Genomic DNA, 19,078 nt, shown 5'->3' on the forward strand with positions numbered 1-19,078 from the left:
TGAAATTATGTTAAAATGTTACTGGGAGGTCAGTTGTCTTGACCAGTCACAAACATGTTTTTAGATTTTTGTATTTTTTCCACAGGTGTGTCTGCGGTTGAGCTTCAGTGTGATTACAGTGATGACGACGCGCCGAGTGCCACTTTTGTTTCCCCGCAGGGGTTCACTAATTTAAAGCAGCTGAAACAGTCATCAAGAGTCAGAGCAAAGTGTTTTCATATATGCATACAAAGGCATTTATCCTCGCTGTGGCATTGTTCGGTTTATTCACATCTGTCTGATACTCTGACAGGTATGTGATGATACGATGATTTGTACTGTCCGTGTGCTCTGTGATCTTGTTTGTACAGTACAGATGGAGTTTAAGTTGCTGAAGGTTTGCGTAAAGATAGAAGATTTCATAAGCCATCTTTTCAGTTGATCTGTCATTTGTGCCAGAAGAGTCACCGTTTGGACTATACAGCAATTATAAACACAGAAATAGTGTAGGCGCTACAGAGACATTTTATTTTTTGTCTATTAAATAAAAGCAAGTATCCATCCGAGTGCAAACACAGTTAAAAAATGTGATGGCTGGCTTAATGGTTTCTTTATATGGCAGTGGTGCCCTTTACCACCCCAAAGAACCAATGAAAAACCTGTTGAAGAACCAGTCAAGTGCTCTACCAGTTCTTTATAAATTAAAGTGCTATGTAGCAGCTTAACATCTCCAAAGAACCACTGAACCACTTTTTTTTTTTAGAGTGATTACATATTAAGCCATTTTTTTATTATTAAATGCCAAATGCTACATTATATTACCTTGAGTTCAGTCATTTCCAGATCTAAGAGCCACGGGTTCCTCTCAAGAAAAACCAAGCTTACTCTGTTATGGAGACATTTATCCTTTTTATTTTCAGCTTGTCAGACCAGGAAGAACCTCGGTATACTGAGGATTTTCCACATCAGCATCCAATCCTGTTGGGTGAGCTTGTGAGTTACTGGAGCCACTCACCTAATAAACATTTATTGGATCTTTTTCAGGCTGAAATTGGCCCAAAATGAAATTATTTCAATGGAGACTGCATTAAGGAGGAACCAAGGTAACATTGAGTGAATAAATGGTTGCACAATGTATTTTTGCATCTCACGCGAAACCGTCCCGACGCACGTGATGTTTTTCTGCGTTCCTGAGGTCACCTGATGGGGCCGGACTCAATGCGAAGCACTGTGGCCAAATCATATTCATGGAAAAGCCATTTTGGTCTGATTAAAAGAATTTCTTTAGCTATTTACAAGGAGATGAAGTTCATGCTCCTCCTGAGGTTGGGTAAAATGCACTTTCTTTGTGATAAGCTGGGTGCTCTTCTAGAGGAAAGACTTTTGCTAATAGGCAAATTTTAAAAATATTATTGTTATTTAAAATATCACCTCACTTATTTGAGTCAAATTAACCTTGAATGTAACTTTTTATACTGCGGCCTGCTGTTGTTCTTTCACTAGAGGTCATATTGAGGCCCTCGCCAGTGGAGTTGGATTAAAGCCTAAAAACGACAAGTCACGCTTACTAAGCCTACTAAGCCTCATGATGCAAGACTACACAGGAATAAAACCAGAGAACCAAAAGTCCAAAGGAAGTTGAAGGCAAAAAAGTAACTGCACGCATTCATTTTTTAAATAAACACAGAGGCAAAAAACTGTAGCTCTATTCCATTCTAACTCTAAGCTATGCTTTTTTCCCCCAACGTTCCCATAAGGTTATAAAAATAATGTATCTGAATACTTCTGAAGAAAAAAAAATCTGTAATTTAAGACTTTTCTTCATGGTTATGTGAATGCTACAACATACATTTGATAGATTTTGCAAACATTATAAAAGCTTTACTTTGTATCACTGAAAAATAGTAACTAGTGACGCTTGGAAAACATTAGAGCAACACTAAAACATATTCCACGTCACAATGTAATAAATTGCGTTTTTGTGCGAACACTTTGATAACATTAAAGACAACTTTAAAGGAACATTCTATTAACGTTACTGTTCATAACCTTCATGACGTTATTGAGAGAAGTTAAATAAATAGGACAGGTAACAGTTCAGTTTTATTACATTACCCAATATTTGTGTGGGCTATGTATTTTTATGCTTACTAGAGTAGGCCGATGTGATGATAGCTTAGCAGCATGCTAAGGTTAAGCGCCACAGAAATCGACTGTTTATTATCTGTGAAGAGACTGAATGACTTGTTACTAGCAAGCAATCATGGTTTGTTGGTGTGTTTTAGTTGCACTTTTCCAACTGTCAGTTGGTTTGCTGCAAAGAAAACGGATTGAATTTATTGATTTCGAAAGTGTCTTTGTAGCTTTTGTCCCGTCAGATGTGGTTTTGCCGGGCTGTGATGTAAGCTAAAGGCTTTTGGCCGTAATAAACTACTGACACAAAGCACAGCTGCTGCAGTATTTACCCAGATGCAGCGACGAGGAGCTGCTGGCTGTGGAAAGTACCAAGACGCCACAGATTTCTTCCTTAGTGACCGATGAAACAGTTGTGCAATTCTGAATGCCGTCATCCTTTGAATGAGGGTTAATGTGCATAATAACTAACATCAAAGATGCTAGAAAACATGCTAAAATCAAAACAATACCAGTATTTGTCTTAGGACAAAACTTTTTTGATCCACTTCGAATGTTGAGGGCTGTATTTATAATGGCAAATAGCACATATTAATTTTTTTTTTAAGTAGAAAGACTGAAATATATTTTCTTGTAAACCTTCAACAATCTTACAACTTTGAATTATTTGCTGTATACGCTGCAAATAAATAATTGTACTAATAATTTCACAGACATTTCTGTCATGCAAAATTCAAAATACAGGTAAAAAACTTAAAATAAAAAATAAACTCCTTCTTATACAGCACATTTAGTCTTTTTTTAATGACCCCCCACCCCACCCCAGTGATTCACATAATCTGTTGTGTTCAGTTATAATATTGACTTAGCTTTTAAATGCAAAGCATTGGCATTTTTTGTTTTCTATTCCAAGCTTGTGTTTGACCGCTGTCGTAGGGCGGGACAATTCCTGAGATAATAATAGATGCGTTTGTGGCTCCTGTGCATAATTACTGGGTTTGATGGGAGTTTCAGTAAATCTATTTCTGTGCCCAGTGAAACATGGAGCTGAAAGGAGGACGTATAAAATTGCATCTGTCCAGCAATGACTAATTTGTTGTGTAAAAATGCATTTGGTAGAAAAATGTATTTATAATTTCATATTTCATATCATTAGGCAGTGTGCAGTGTAAGGGTGGCTATAAATAGTACACAGGTAAGACAATACTGTCACTTATTTAGTATGCACAGATATGCAAATGTCATGATGACTCTATTGGTCACATTTTTAATGCTGATAATTCTATGCGTTATCTACAAAACGCTTTGCTGAAGTTCGTTAGAACAAACCTTAGGCAGAATGTTTGAGTAATATCAATACAGTCTTGGCTCCGAAGGCGTGCAGAGGAGATCATGTGTGGAAATGTTTTCACCGAGAGCTCAAGTTATCAGATTTCTTCTGAACCAGTCTGTAACAGAATCTTTGAAGTGTCCAAATCCAATAACGTGGTGGTAGGGGATTCTGTATCTCGACCGTGAGAATTTGAACAGTGATGATGTTAAACACACGGACACGTAAACACAGATATATAAAAAAACGATAAGACTGTTTTATGAATTGTTTGTTTATTAAAGTTTCAACAGAAAATGTAGCCTGCGTACTTCTTCATTCAGCAATAACTTTATTTTGAAATGCAGATTTGGTTTTTTTTTGCTTTATGATGCATCTATGTTTGATAGCCAGATTTTTTTTTTGTTTCATTTGGAAACATCTGTTATTGTAAAATAAATTGATTTCATGTCAACTTGAATGCTCAGTCTTTTAGAAGTCTCTTCTGCTCATCAAGGCTGCATTTATTTGATCAAAAATACAGTAAAACAGTAATATTGTAAAAATATTATTACAGTTTAAAATAGCTGTAATTTATCCCTGCAATGCAAAGCTGACATTTTAGGATCGATGCATCTCCACTTTTACATGATCCTTATGGAAATATTTTAATATTCGGATTTGCTGCTTAAAAAACATTACCAGCAATTGATTATTTGATGAATATAGTTAGAAATATAAATCTTATTTAACATTCAACATTTCTCAACTGTCAGTTTTAATCAGTTACATGCATCGTTGCTAAATACGTGTATTTAGTTTATAAACAACAGCGTACTCTGTGCTCAGTCAGAATCTACAGTGGTCACTTGTGCAGGTTTTTGTCTAAACCTTTAACGGTAGTGAAAATTGTTCCCGGAGTAACTTCAGCAGACGTTCTGGTTCACTTGTAAATTACATTCAAAAACCGCTTACAAAGACAGAAAGACACCTGTCTGGTAAAGTTTTGTTTTGACCTGCCATTTAGGGGTGAGAAATATCTGAAACAGATTATATGGTTAAAAATGTGATGTCGCTAAATATATGATGGTAAAAACCTGATGTTATATGAAGTAAAAACCTGGAAACTTTATGAAAGCTAGCAATTAGTTCTTATATATTAATATTTTGCATACAATCAGTGAAAGTGGACGGTTTGCTGGCGAACATCCTGAGACTACTTTTTTTTATGTTTATTTTTGGCTTTATTGTGACAGGACAGATCAGACATGACAAGGAATGAAGTGGGAGAGAGAAAACGGGGTATGTTCTGGAATGGTCCTCAAAGCGGGATTCGAACACGGACGCCCCAAAGCACAATGGTGCTGTATGTCAGCGCTACCCACATCATACCATATCAGTGCCAACGAGACTACATTTTTACCAGCCTAATCTTAAAATCCCTACCATCACCCCCCAAATGCACTAATAAGAGAGAACTAAACACTTTTTATATTACAAATACAAATTCGATATATTAAAGTGTTCATTTGCAGCTTTAAAACAAGCAGAGATAAAGGAAATACTAAGTATAAAAGATGAAAAAAGAAAAAATGGAGAGAACAATATTTTGGTCACAAGTCAGGGACTAAGTTGTCTAAATATAATTGTCGAATTGAATATCATTCTACAACATCTGCTCAATCTTTACCTTCTCCTCTTCATTTAAGCAGAATGAAGAAAGACACAGAAGCTCTTGAACTCCTCAAAGAAGTGCAGCTCTTCAGAGAAGCTGCTGGAGAAGCCCAGATCTTTGCATGAGGTCTTGATTGTGTGAACCACACTAACAGGGATAGTCTCAAAAAGCAGTTCAGCCAACGGCGTCATCGTCACCTTCTTCTGCTCTGAAATCAGGCTCTGTATCCGGGCTTTATCGATGGGTTCAGGCGAGGCGCTGTAGGAGACCACAACGTTTAGCTTGTCATCTGACGATGGCACCTGAAAGCGACTCTTTCCCGTCAAACCGTGGAAGTCTTTCTTGTTGGTGAACAGGCCGGTGGGGGAGTTAAAGACGCGGACTGACCAGCAAACCCAGTCGTACTTCTTTTTCAGGTGCTCTACCAGCAAGTCGGCCAGTTGCTGGTTGCTTTTGTCGCTTTGGTCTCTCACTATGCGTTTGGTGTCCAGCTCGGCCTGCGTCGGAAAGCTGTTGATGCAGTCTTCAATCACGACGTTCATTTTATCCTGCACCACTTTCATCCTTTCGCTCCAATCTTGAAGCAGCTTCTCCTCCTCGTCATCGCCTTTCAATGCTGCTTGTCCCAGTAAGGCGATCAAACCGATGCAGAACAGTTTCTTGAGCGTAGCGCAAAAATCCTCCACCATTCTGCGGCTCTTCTGCTCGTAATTCAGAGTGATTTCCAGCACAGACTCTCCTGAGAAGTTATCTCCAGTTACGGCGTTATAAAGTGTGTGCAGGTTTTTATCACCCCCTGTCCTGTTGAAGTGGTCCAGGAAAGTTTTCTTGCGGACTTCTCTGAATTTAGGTTTGGCGTTCAGGACGTCCATGAATTTGCGGAATTGGTTGGTCAGGTTCTCCTCCACGGAGAAGTAGGTTGCATCTATGCCGCTCTTCTTGATCTCCTGGTTTATCTGCTGGACTTCTTCAGAAACGACTTCCAGGCGATCTCGCACTTTCTGGAACTGCTCCTTCATGTACTCGGCCTCTTTGCTTTCCACGTTATCCAGCGCCAGCTTCACGATCGGAGCTGCGATGGAGAACACGGGGAACAGATCTCCAGCGATGCTGGCCACCACTTCTGCGTCCTGCTCAAACACTTCCATGACGGTCTCGACGACATCCTTCTTCTGTGAAACAAGTTTCTGCAGCTGATCGGCCATCTTTCAGTTTCAAAAGCAAAAAATGTATCTGTGCAAAATAAGAGCATTATATAAAGTACACCATTATTTTATTTTCAGAGAGTTTTTAGCTTAAAGGAATAGTTCAGCCAAAAATGTCCCAGATGTAGATGAGTTAGTCTCTTTGTCAGAATAGATTTGAAGAAATTAAGCACGACAATTGATCCAGTGCAGTGAATGGGTGCCATCAGAATGGGACAACTGATAAAAGAGTGAAATTTTATGCAATTTAAAGTTTTTAATTTCTCTTTGGAGTGTTACAAGCTGTTAGTGCATAGATAAGATCCCCAAGGTTGCAAAGATTAACGTTTCAAAATCAAAAACAAAGTTAGTGCTTTTTTGACGTTTCTCCGATCACAAATGCAGAGATGGTGTTATGTTTACGAGGCGTGATGCAATGTAAACCTAAACGTAAAAACATAGACCTTAGTCATGATAATCAGTAATTATGTCCCCAGTGGATGCCAGTAAGTAGGAAATAATGTGTTTTTTGCACCTTAAACTGCATAAACACATTGCATTGCACCAAATACACACATTTTTTTGCTTAGAGTTGTTTTCTTTTCACTTGTATATGATGCTTGAGATGTGCATATTTCTCTTCTTACTTAGACAAGATGGCTTCAGATGACTCAGCCGGTAACAACGGTTTGAAGTCAAAACATTAATTATGGAGTTGTTACTTATGAACATGCAGCTTTTTGCTTCATGAGATGTTAATTACTAATTAGACTGGAGTGGTGTGGGTTACTTGTGGATTATTGTGATGTTTTTATCAGCTGTTTGGACTCTCATTCTGACGGCACCCATTCACTGTACCAATTGATGAAATACTACACTTCAGATCTGCTCTGATAAAGAAACACTTATTTACATTTTGAAAGGCATGCGTGTAAGTACATTTCCAGCTTTCTTTTTCTTTTTGGTGAACTATTCCTCAAAGGCTCTGATATACTAAGGCTACTAATATACAAATTGTATAGGGCATACTGCAGGTGATTTACTACAAAATATCCAAAACCACACGCATATTTAAAGGAGGCTTTTACATAATAATACCAAATGTTAGCCATGTAATGCATTGCATTTTGCAAAAATAGACAAAACGTGCTATTTTCTTAATTGAAAAACTAAGGCAGCTTTAGTAAGTGAGGCCTTTGTCTTCTGAGAGTGGTATATAGACAGAAACTTGCATGTATTAGTCCTTGTTTCCCCTCAACTTCTAAATGGTCAGTGCGAGTCAGGGTGGGCTTGCTATAAAAAGATAAAAGAAATGAGAAATGTGTTATACAAGCCATAAAAGCAGCAACAATACACACCAGGTGTATGTACACATGCTAACAGATGCTCTCTCCTCCCAACAACCACACCTACATTCATGAAATAAATGGGCCTGATGCATTCATTCAGCTCAAACATGTACTAAAGGAATTGTCAAACAATGTTTGAGCACTTACGCAATGCATGAAAATGCAGAGGACAGAGGACATTTCAATTGGAAACAGTTCAAATGGATTTCCCCTTTCCCAAATGTTAATGATGCAACACAGAATAGGCCAATACAAAGCTTTGGTTTTTTGTTAAGAGAAGAAAGTAGTGTGTTAGGTCATTGTAAAACTTCCTAGACAATCATATGCACTACCAGTTTGGACATACTTGACTGACTTAATGTCTTGTGATCTAGACAATGCCTTGTCATTTTTTAAAAATAAAGTTTTGAGTAGGTGTGAAAACTTTTGACTGGTGTAACATTTTCTGTTACACAGGATGTCTAAACAACACAATATACCATATAATGATGCGATTATGACAAATTGCACATAAACAGCTGATGATTTCCCATTAACGTTTCTGGCTGGAGCCAGCACAGGTGTGGAAATGATTAACAGGCTAGTTCAACAAGCTGAGCAAGAACCTTTTTTTTTTTTCCAAAGCACCTCAGTAACCATGTAAACAAGTCAAGGAAAACACCATGTCAGCTTCTCTCCAGAAATCCACACCATGCCCTTTTTCACTGGGCAGTGGCTACAGAACTGCAGTGTTCCTAGATGAAATCTCACTAATTTCACGGTGTTCACTAATCATCCCAAACAGACCTGTATGCCTATTTGAAATGCTGACCGTTGTAAAGATCTTTTGGCATGGATCACACAAAATGAATGACTAATTTAATACACTAAGTGGGCCCATTAGCTTATAGCCTCAACTGAATTCATAACACACACATTATAAAAAAAAAATTTGATCTCTTTATGGGTTACAATCCAACATAGCACAATTTCAGTGATAAAAAAAATGATGTTGTTACAATTTTAGCTTCAGTTGATGTAGCTGAAAATAAGTTACAAGCACGTTTGCCTGATTATAAAGCAAAATATATACTTTTTTTATATAAAACTGGGATAATGCTTGTGATTTAGCTCCATTAAAGTCGAATATCACAGGTAAATATTGTCCAGGGCAACCTACGTCCAGAAAACTGCGGTTTTTACAAATTTTTAATTGATCTATTTTGCATTTTTATTTATTACCCGTTCAAGTCTAAGTACAATGCACGACACAGCGTAAAGTCGTAATGATAGTCGGTCATTTTCACAAAATAAACGGCTTCAGAGAGACATGACCTATTCCTGTCGCGGTTTATTTGGCGATAATAACACCCTATACCTGCACCCCACTGACGCAAAGGTAGGTTGATCAGTCTTTACGGTTATTTATTTCCCAAGATGCAGATTAGCCACAAGTCCACCGACACCTCTTACGAAAAGAACCGAACGCGTTAAACCAGGATTTTCTTCAGATGATTAGGCTGGAAAAGTTCATACAATGCCTATTGACACAAAAAGCACTTCCTGGTTTCGTCTGAACCCTGGTTTTAGTCAAACCCTAGAACCCCCCTGAACGGTAACGAATGCAATTAAATTGCACAGAAGCTCATTTCTGCGTGGATAATCTATCCGTCACGCAACTCACTCGTGTTTAAAACACATCGACGTCTGGAGAAAATGTCACAGGCGGACAGACCCAGCGCTGTGAAGAGAAACGCCCAAAACTTTTCGTGAGCAAAAACTGAAACTACAGCGCGCAGAGCAACGAAATCGCCGCGTTACCGACGTCTGGCGAACAAACACGGACTGTTACGAACCAAACTCACCTTCCAATCGATCACAAATAGCTGTGAATAAAATAAAGGTAAAGTTGGCGCTGATCTGTCTCGCGCAGCGTCTGATCACGCGCTGGTTCTTCTCTAAAGCGCGTGGCACACCCTTCAACTACACTCTGAAGGAATTTACCCATTACCAAATATACAGCTGCAACATGGCTTCCACCAAAATACGATGTAGTTTATGTTTTATGTGTCTGGTGCAAAATGTAGGCTATAAAAGCACTAAATGTACCATGGTTTACACCAGATTACTACTTATCTTTTACGCCTTACAATGTACCATTCTTCTTTGCAATATGGTTCCATAGTTTTGTAAGGGGAGATCATTTAAAATATCTAGATATCTTTTATGAGTCTCCTATACATTACTTTTAAAGCATGAGGTTTACTAAAAATAAAAATCAAAAACATCTTGAATAAGGTCCATTGGGATGGCTGTTGATACTTTGAAACAAATTTCTAGATCATAGATGTTTTATTTGTGATTACATACAATCATAAACAAGAAACGGACATGATTCTTGGGTTACAGAGAATATATAGCTAGTTAACCGAATGCTTATTATAGCATTTTTTCCCCCCAGTAAAGACTTGTACTACAATCTAAAGTTTAAATGAAATGCTTTTTAATGACTAACAGTGAAATCCCATGAATCTGTCGGTCATATAAGTTTTCTCCACTCAACCGCTCTTTCAAATGTATTCTAAATTACAAAACATACAATGTTTTTTATCTAAGACTGTACGCATTTATGTTTGTTTACACATAAATTTCATTTTTGGTTCTTTTATGCACTGACATGCCAAAATAAAAGTGAGCCGGCAATAATATACTTTCCCATTGTAGGTGCACAGTAACAATTAAGTCATCGTTTGCTTTATAATGTTCAGCTATTTTATACAAACACAATATCTAAACCAGAAGTATATACGTAAACGGCTGATTGCCAATTCAATCTTTCACATGTCTATTCAGAATGAATGCACAGGTATGCCTTTTTGTGACTCCCAAAGTAGAAACATTCTGGCTGGAAGTTGTTTTTCTCTTCTACTTTCTTATAGCAGCTAATGGCATGAACCACTGTGTTGGGAAGCATCTTCCAAAGCGTCTGAGCCACGGACTGCATGTTCCCCTTCAACTTTTGCGTCTCTATCTGATCTACAATCTGGCTCTTGTTAATCGGTTTCGGGTCTGCACTGAAAGACACCACAATTCTGATGTTGTTTGGGGTCAGAAGATCAAAAAAGTTGCCACCTCCACCACTTCCATGGTACTTTTTGCCAGCGAGCCAATTCCAGAAGAATATGCCACTGTGGTTGAAGACCCTGACTGACCAGGAAACCCAGTAATATTTCTTTGCAAGGATATCCAGTATAAATCCCGTGAACTCAGGGTCAACGTTGGCTTGACGCTCCAGAAGTTCTCGCTCCACATCTGTCTTGGCTTGCACAGGGAAATTCTCAATGCAGTCATCCACAGCCGCTTTCATACGTGTCTCTACTTCTTCCATGCGATCCTGCCATTTCTTCACCATGGCCTCGCCTACCGCTCCCTCTTTCAGGGCGGTGTGACCCATGACTGCTATAATTCCCATGACAAATAGCTTCTTCAGTCTGGCACAGAACTCCTCCACTGGTCTCCTGCTCCTTTGCTCTGTGGTCACCACCGTGTCCAACATGGCATCTCCAGAGATATTCTCACCAGTTACAGCATTGTACAAGGAATCAATGTTCAGGTCACGACCGGTGTTCTCATACTGGGTTATAAACTTCTCCTTCTTCTTCTCCTTGAACTTGGGCTTAGCATTGACAAAGTCTTGAAACTTCTCGTATTGACTGATTATCTTCGCCTCGTAGTCAAAGTTCTGCTTATTCATGGTCGTACGCTGCAACTCCAACGCGATTTGGTCGATTTCATCTCGAATACCTTCAAGTTTCTGGTTGATCTTTTCGAACTGCTCAGCAAGGAACTTGGCCTCTTTGCCTTCTGGGTTACCGAGGAGCTCGGCCGAGGCCAAAAACACAGCCTCCAGGATGGGGTGGAACTGTCCCACGGTGGCTGCTAAAACTTCGCAGCCTTGTCCCATGATTTCCACTCCTTTCTCGATCTTCTCCTTGTTCTCCAAAACCCATTCTTCCACCCGATTCATTGTGGTTCAAATCAGAGAGGCCGTCTTATCCTTCTTACCCTTGTCTGTAACAGATCAAGGCATATGTATCATAAAGTGGAAGCCACAACATAAAAATCAATACTAAAATCAATGCAGACATTTCTAAGGGTCATATTTGTTTGCTCAGGATGGGACCTTAACAGTAACCTGAGATGAATTGGACAGCCAGACCACAGGGGTAGAAATACCCGAGTGTTTGTACATTTATACATGTTTTCCATGGGCTCGAGCCATTTGAAGAAAGAAAAAAAGAAAAAAGAAACATTTCTGGTCTTGTTCGGGCATGTCCTGTTCCACCTTATACCCCGCCAGCTAAGTCTCGGCAAATTATACAACAATAAAAGCAGATCCGTGAGATCAGGTGTCTACTGTCAGAATTAATAAAGCAAACATACTAAAAGTTTTTGTGCTTTAAAGCACGCTTTATTATTAGCGTTGTGAGCATACATTCATCATGAATTGGAGAGCTGCTCACTCCCCTTCACTGGGGAATAATTCAGCATTTAAACCCAGATGTATAGTAAAGCAGATGTTTTCTGGAGGGATTGCAGGGAGAATATATTTGACGGCTTTAGCTGTTAAGCATTTCAGGACATTTCTGGGCACTTCGATTACACAAGGGAGATGATCTCACACTCGTATCTAATTTCCCAAGACTCAATATACAGAAAAAAGGCACACCCAGATCTGAGAAAATCTGTAACCAATACACTTGTCCTGCGGTGAAACCATATTCTACACCATATGACTCAGATTTTTACATACAAAGTAAACACAAATAAAAATACAAGACTAAACCTGACATTTGATGAACATATTTCAAACATCAAACACTTAATTTGGCTCTGTTGCGATTATGTCTCACGTAACGGTTTAGTGGATTACGTGAACAATTATGGAAATGCAGTAGCTTTTATTATGAATAATAAACATGTGGAGCTCGTATTTGGAATTCATGACTCAACAATGCATCTTTTAAAAGAGCATTCTGATCTCAATGGAATTAGGAGCAAAACAATACTTACTGAACGATACAATGATGCTGATTGTTTCAAGTCCTCCTTTGTAAGAATAATTAAGACGGCTTTGAAATTAAAATTCCAGGTTGTGTCCGATTTGAGGGAAAAGGACTTCATAAAATGTAGGAAAATAAGTTGAAAAGAAATTCGGTCTAATGGTTTGTATCAGAAAACACAATTCTGATGGTTCTAGTCAGTGGAAAAAAGGAAAGGAACCAACCAACTGATTCTAAAAAAGAGGAACTGTTCAAGTTCAGAGCCACATCCCTTATTTCTATCCAAATCCTGCTTAGAGCTTCGTGGCAGTCAGTATATTGACTTTAGAACAACATCCAGTATTACATGCTTATAATATGCCAGGATGTTGTGCTTAAGTCAATATTGACTGCCATCTACATCACAATGATTCCCACAGTGTCTTCCCCAACTCTTCATGACAAAAAGCGTAGATCACAGGCCAGCTATTTATAATTTTGTATATTGTGACTTTTTAATCAATGCTTTATAAAGTGTTTGAAGCTGTGCCAATAACATTACAAAAAAGATGAAAAAAAGAGAAAGGAAAAGATGATAAATGGAAATGGTCAAAGACCAGAAAAAGGATACTCACCGTTAGTCTGGTGAAATGTTCAGAGGTGTTCTCTAGTGTTCCAACAGAGTCCAACTAAAAGCACCAGCCTCCCAGGGTCCACATGTATATATAGACTCTCTCCTGCGGCACTCCCCCTTCAGATTAACTCCATCCCCTGCCAGCATTCCTCTGAGCCCACTAGAAGAGACGAGGGACAGGCACACAGACAGATAACATCCTGTAAACATGCCTTCTTTGAGAATAATCAGCATGTAGTGGTTTAGTGCCAGAAATGCTTAGAAGCGTCTTTCCATTTGAAACATCCTGCATGCTCTGCATGCTCATGAAAGAAAATCTTAAAATAAACTGAAATCAACTTGTTTTTGTAAATTGTAAGAATATACCATGATATTTTAATTTTTTTTACTGTATTTCTATTTTTACTGTGTGTGTATATATATATATATATATATATATATATATATATATATATATATATATATATATATATATATATATATATATTGATCAAATAAACACAGCCTTGGTGAGCCTAAAAACATTTAAATATATAATGTAAACCCTTTCATGCATAATTAATTAAATGACAAAAAATGAATTGTTTCCTTTTTGAAACAAGAATATAATTATTCCCAATGCACATTTGTCCACTGCAATTTGAACATAGATTTTTATGTTGTCATAAAAACCTTAACTGATCTACCAGAATTGCATGCCAACTATATATCTATATGTAATTTGCATATAATATCAAATTCTATATGGCCCAAATAATGGTGGTCACAATGGGTTAAATAAATTTTTTTTTATATGCAAATAAATGAACTGTAGTCTTCACGTTGTTGTTTTAGAAGACTTTGGTGAGCAACATGGTAGTTTTGAAATTAGCGTTAAAACAGCCCTTGCGGGCCCGATGCTTCTAGGTCACTTCCGTCACCCTGCTTTACATGCCAAAGAAAGACTCTTCTGTTTGCGGCATGGCAGGCGGACAAACCCAGAGCCTTTGTGCTGAAGCGGTCGCTGGGACACGCTGGCATGCATTGACTCGTCTGTAGAAGAACAGTGGGGGGCTGTTGTGGATTACAGAGGGTCTGGCTTTAGCATTTTAAATCTTCATGTCACTGTTAGATCTCGCACTATGCAAATCAGTTTTGCTAATAAACAATGACGTACACAGTATTGCAGGGTGAGATCGCTGGTGCACATGCATGAGAAACGGTAAAAAGGGCCCTGGAGTGTGATGTGGCAGATTAAGATCCATACTTAGCACAATCAAATGACACATAATCTTCTATTCCCATATGTCTATTAGTTTTCACTTAATATTAACTTAGAAGCAACCCAGAATACCATAGCAACGGCCGAAAATGAATGATAATGTAAGCATATTGTTTGATTTGTTAAAGTTTACTTTGTCTAAAGCACGAGTTGTCCAAACGCTATTAGAGGCATTAGATATTAAAATTTTGAATGATCGACTGAACCAATCTTGTAGTGTTTTAAGGTGTGTCTTCTGAATAGGCCTTTACTGCATCTGACAACCCTGCCCATGCATTATTTCGAATTTAGTATGAGTCATGATATAAAGTTATAAAAAAGTGGATTAAGTTTTTGCTTTGGTCTGAACAACAACAACAAATCTGTGAGATTGACAGTTATGCAAGGTGTGCAAGAAAGGGCGGCATAGTTCAGTGCATGAATTTATCATCAATAATATTTATGAGCAGCGTTGAATTGAAGTAAATGAAAAATCTGAGATGTGATATATGCACAGCACGAGCTTATTGCTTATGCTCAGGGGTTTTGAAAAGTAGATACGAGCAACATTAATAGTGTTGCTTGCCCCAGAAGTCACCAGAACAAGATTAGCTTTTTCCGCATGATGTTTTCCTATTTATTTTTCATTTTTACTTATTTATTTTTTTGTAGATCTCATCCTCATCTTAAACATTTATTTGTAAAGTCTAGGAAATGTGGTAGTTAGGGCATCTTATGTTCAGAATCTGTCATGTTACTGTGAGTAGTGAAGTGCTTATGTATGCAGCCACAAGATGTCACTTTGGTTCAGATAGATTTCTTATTTACATGAAGCAAAATATGATAGTGTGTAAACCTTTCAATGATTTTAAAGATGTTTTCTACAAGTAAACAAGTATTGGTATGCCTACTTAAGTTAATTGTGGGAATTATTTTATGTGGGAATTAGCTGCAGGCCATGCTGATTAACTGTTAAGTTGAAATTATTCAGACAGGTTTGTCCTCTTAACTGAAACATTCAGGTAGATCTTTCATGAATCATCAAGACGTAATCATGCGGTTTGTCTTGGCTACCAAATTGAAGTACATTCTGAATGTTTTGTTGGGATGAATTCAATGCCTGCTTCACTATAAATGTGCCAACGTCTATCATGTAGAGGAAACAAGGTGTACCGTGTCTGTGAATGAGGAAATATCCAATGCAAATGAACTGTTGCATATTATTTTTTGCAGCTGTAATGTATAGATAGATAGATAGATAGATAGATATTGTGTTGAGTTTAATTCTTTGCCCATCCTTTCCTCCTTCTCTAACAAGCAGTGTCAGGGAACAGCTGCTTCCGGATCGAAGGACGTGACCAGAGAGCTTTCAGAGAATTATGGAAAAACATGCCATTTTGCTTCAGGCAAAGGATGAACGCTGCTTTAATACAGGACATCTATGCTTCCTCTGGTCTGGACAAGCTTCAGAGGAAATGACAGCAACTACAGTAAAAATCTCATATAATGCCAGATTTTTTTCCTTTAAAAGATAGCTGGGCTAATGCATCTTTTTAAAATATCCCTTCAAAACCACTATACACGATACACAAGACCAAATATATATTCACAAGTGTACATGTTTTTGTATAAAGTAAACTAATTGAATTTAATAATAATAAATAATTATGATTGTTCATTATCACACCCACTTACATACATATATATATATATATATATATATATATATATATATATATATATATGTGTATATATATATTTAAGGTACCTGAATAAAAGCAGGATGCACTAAACCAGATAAAACAATTTGTTTAGTTCCCATCTTGACCATCCCAATTAATGGTGAGTTTGTTCAGCAGTGTTTTGGCCGACCTCAAGTGTATCTGTATTGATTTCAGTCAGGTTTCCTAAAGCATCTCTCTCTCTCTCTCTCTCTCTGCCCTTTAAAAACCTCAACCTTATGCAAATGGGAAATGTGATTACAACCCAGACAGCGATGAAAAGAGAAGGTCACCGCTTTGCAGTTCTTCATTAATGAACGGCTGTTTGTCCCGTGAAGGCCATCGGAGTTAATTTCTGATCATTTGTCATTTAACCTTAATTTGTCATTTCGTTCTGGTTGTCCTCTCGCTCAGGGAGACGGATGACTCATACTGGTGAATTTAAAATGTAACGTCGGACCGTTTGCACAGAAATCGTTACGTGAATCCAGTGTTGTTGCCCGAAGGACGTTTATTGTCATTCGCGTTGTTTGGGTTTTATCGCAGTGCAGGGTCACTTTGGAGATAAAGTGTATCGGCATGAACGTTAGACTGTCAGCACTGCAACAGACAGATAGAAAACTAGAGGAAGGCTGTGTTTTACAGATGACTCTTGTGGTTTTGTCAGGAAAGAAGCTATAAAAAGCAGATAGTTCATTGCCTGCTGCTTAAATATCACTTAGTATTTAAGCATCAGGTCAAAAATCCCCCAAACCAGTCAACCATTACACAAAATAAATTTTCATTGTATAAATATATAAATAATTTAAGTATCTTTGATCCGTAACATTAAACCTCTAACAAAAGATAAAGAGCATCTGGAAGTCAGCCCAGGATAAATTTATTTAAAAGTTATCATTTAACTGATATAAGTCGTTAATAAACCGTCCCCAGTCTAGAGATAAAGTTCACAGAAATCCACAGCAGACCTGTCCACTCCTCCCGTATGACCCCGTTTGTTTAACCAGTTCCTGTCAGACAAGTTTTCGCTGTGTACTTTAGCCAAAAGGCTAGTCGGTTTCTAATTTCGCATACAGTATGTTTGTTTGTGGTAGTCTGATTTACAGATATTATAAAAGAGCATCATAGGGACATTTAGTACGAGACATCTGCATGTGTTGTGAAATGTGGTAGAGTTGTGAAATCCATGATAAAACATTCATCTGTCTGTATTCGTGTTTGCCAAAGTAAGATCAATGCATCACTTACAGCTTTAACACACCAGCCTTCTTTCTGGATGAATTTTTATTTGGACCCATAGGTTACAAAGTATTTTTCATTGCGTAAAACCTTTGCAGTTCATAGAGAGTTCCTTTAATGTTCATTTTATTCTACGGTTTATTAATCCCGACAGTTTCCTCCTGTGTTCAACATTGCGTTGATGTTCATTTCCTTCATCAACTTTCCCATGCTCTTGACCCTTCACATTCAGATTATTAAACTTAACTTGCGTCCCAAAATAAATAACCACAGGGAGCACAACCGTGATGAATCACTTCTCGACGTGATTTGGTTATCTGTTTTTTCAGTATTTTTACAGTTTGAAGACTACAAGAAATATTGATACAATTAATACAGTATAACCTATATTCAGAATTGTTCTTTGGGACATCATTTGCTGTTGCATAAAAGTAAATGAAATTATGCAAAAATACTTATTGTGTACACAGCAAGTGATTTTTGCATGAATAAATATACTGTACTGTGCACATATTACTGGTTATTTTCATAAAGTTATATTCAGTCTGACAGCTGGTTTAGAAGCTATAAATATTTCATATTTCAAGAAGTCATAATTCTGAAGAATTGTGTGTGTGTGTGTATATATATATATATATATATATATATATATATATATATATATATATATATATATATATGTGTGTATATATATATATATATATATGTGTGTATATATGTATATATGTATGTGTAAAAAAAACTAACATTGAAGATAAAAAACATTTTTGACTACCCATAATGGGTATATATGGGATATACCCATATCAAAATATATAATTAATTTCAGAAATCTACTTCTGAGGACCGATTTTGTAATGCTGTGGTTGGGTGTTTATCTGCTGAGACCCACTAGATGGCATCAACCTGCAGACCTGGTGTGAGTATCAGTAAAAATGGTTTATATCTTCAATGCAATTCATTCAAGTAGATTCTCAAGTCACATTTTTCTCAAACCTTGTGTTTTTATATCTATATTACTTTCATGAGAGTGACACTCTCATCGTGGAAGGAAAGCAGTTGCTTCCTGTCAAAGTTGAAAGTGTTGTGGGAATGGATCGGGCAGAAGGGAGGGAGGTTTATCGCCAGTCTGATATACTGCAGTGCTGAGGAGACGCTCGCGCTGTTTAGAGTCAACAGAGCAGAGGAGTTGAGCTTATCTCACCACCAGAGAGAAAACACTGAGACACAAAGAGATTCCAGAGGGCTGACGTGTCCTCAGAGACAGAGCTTGAGGTTACCGAGCATTTATATACAGCTTCTTAGGAGAAGGAATGCATGTTAGCATAACCATTCGGTGAAGAAAACGACACATTCACAGGTTTTAAAGGCACAGTCAGACACATCAGAAGGATGAATCCAGCGCAGAGGCTGCTGGTGTGTGTCACAGTACAAATGTTTTAATGCTTTTTTATCAGATCGGCCCACTTAAAGGCAGGAGGCCGGTCGATGGTCCACTCTGATGAATAGGTAATGTCATTAGCTCAGGCTGTGATTGGCAGATGCAGCCAGAGCGAGGTATCCTGGGATTGATCCACCGCCCCTGGCAGTACTA

At 37.8% G+C, this 19,078-nt stretch overlaps 2 protein-coding genes across 5 annotated transcripts; both read right to left on the reverse strand.

Annotated features, from left to right (window-relative positions):
• Positions 1 to 4,768: 4,768 nt before the first annotated feature.
• LOC122360378 (protein rapunzel-like) lies at positions 4,769 to 9,622 on the reverse strand. 2 transcript variants are annotated; one of them, XM_043260929.1, is made up of 3 exons: positions 9,474 to 9,622; positions 7,513 to 7,573; positions 4,769 to 6,329 (listed from the first exon to the last, which is right to left on the reverse strand). In XM_043260929.1, the coding sequence occupies exon 3, from the start codon at positions 6,299 to 6,301 to the stop codon at positions 5,126 to 5,128; it is 1,176 nt and encodes a 391-aa protein (XP_043116864.1). In that variant the 5' UTR covers positions 6,302 to 6,329; positions 7,513 to 7,573; positions 9,474 to 9,622; the 3' UTR covers positions 4,769 to 5,125. The 2 variants fall into 2 exon arrangements, with proteins under 2 accessions (XP_043116864.1, XP_043116865.1); XM_043260930.1 differs by lacking the exon at positions 9,474 to 9,622 and adding an exon at positions 9,293 to 9,426.
• A 319-nt stretch (positions 9,623 to 9,941) lies between these two features.
• Positions 9,942 to 13,440, reverse strand: LOC122360376. Of its 3 annotated transcripts, XM_043260928.1 has the most exons (3): positions 13,286 to 13,342; positions 12,682 to 12,786; positions 9,942 to 11,679 (listed from the first exon to the last, which is right to left on the reverse strand). In XM_043260928.1, the coding sequence occupies exon 3, from the start codon at positions 11,633 to 11,635 to the stop codon at positions 10,454 to 10,456; it is 1,182 nt and encodes a 393-aa protein (XP_043116863.1). In that variant the 5' UTR covers positions 11,636 to 11,679; positions 12,682 to 12,786; positions 13,286 to 13,342; the 3' UTR covers positions 9,942 to 10,453. The 3 variants fall into 3 exon arrangements, with proteins under 3 accessions (XP_043116863.1, XP_043116861.1, XP_043116862.1); XM_043260926.1 differs by lacking the exon at positions 12,682 to 12,786 and having other exon boundaries at positions 13,286 to 13,440; XM_043260927.1 differs by lacking the exon at positions 13,286 to 13,342 and having other exon boundaries at positions 12,682 to 13,172.
• Between the last annotated feature and the right edge of the window lie 5,638 nt (positions 13,441 to 19,078).

The sequence above is a fragment of the Puntigrus tetrazona genome, chromosome 16 (genome assembly GCF_018831695.1).
Source record: "Puntigrus tetrazona isolate hp1 chromosome 16, ASM1883169v1, whole genome shotgun sequence".
NCBI classification, from domain to species: Eukaryota; Metazoa; Chordata; class Actinopteri; order Cypriniformes; family Cyprinidae; genus Puntigrus; species Puntigrus tetrazona.

Coding starts and splice junctions, on each gene's coding strand:
- LOC122360378 (XM_043260929.1), bottom strand. CDS start 6,301: ATGGCCGATCAGCTGCAGAAACTTGTTTCACAGAAGAAGGATGTCGTC.
- LOC122360376 (XM_043260926.1), bottom strand. CDS start 11,635: ATGAATCGGGTGGAAGAATGGGTTTTGGAGAACAAGGAGAAGATCGAG.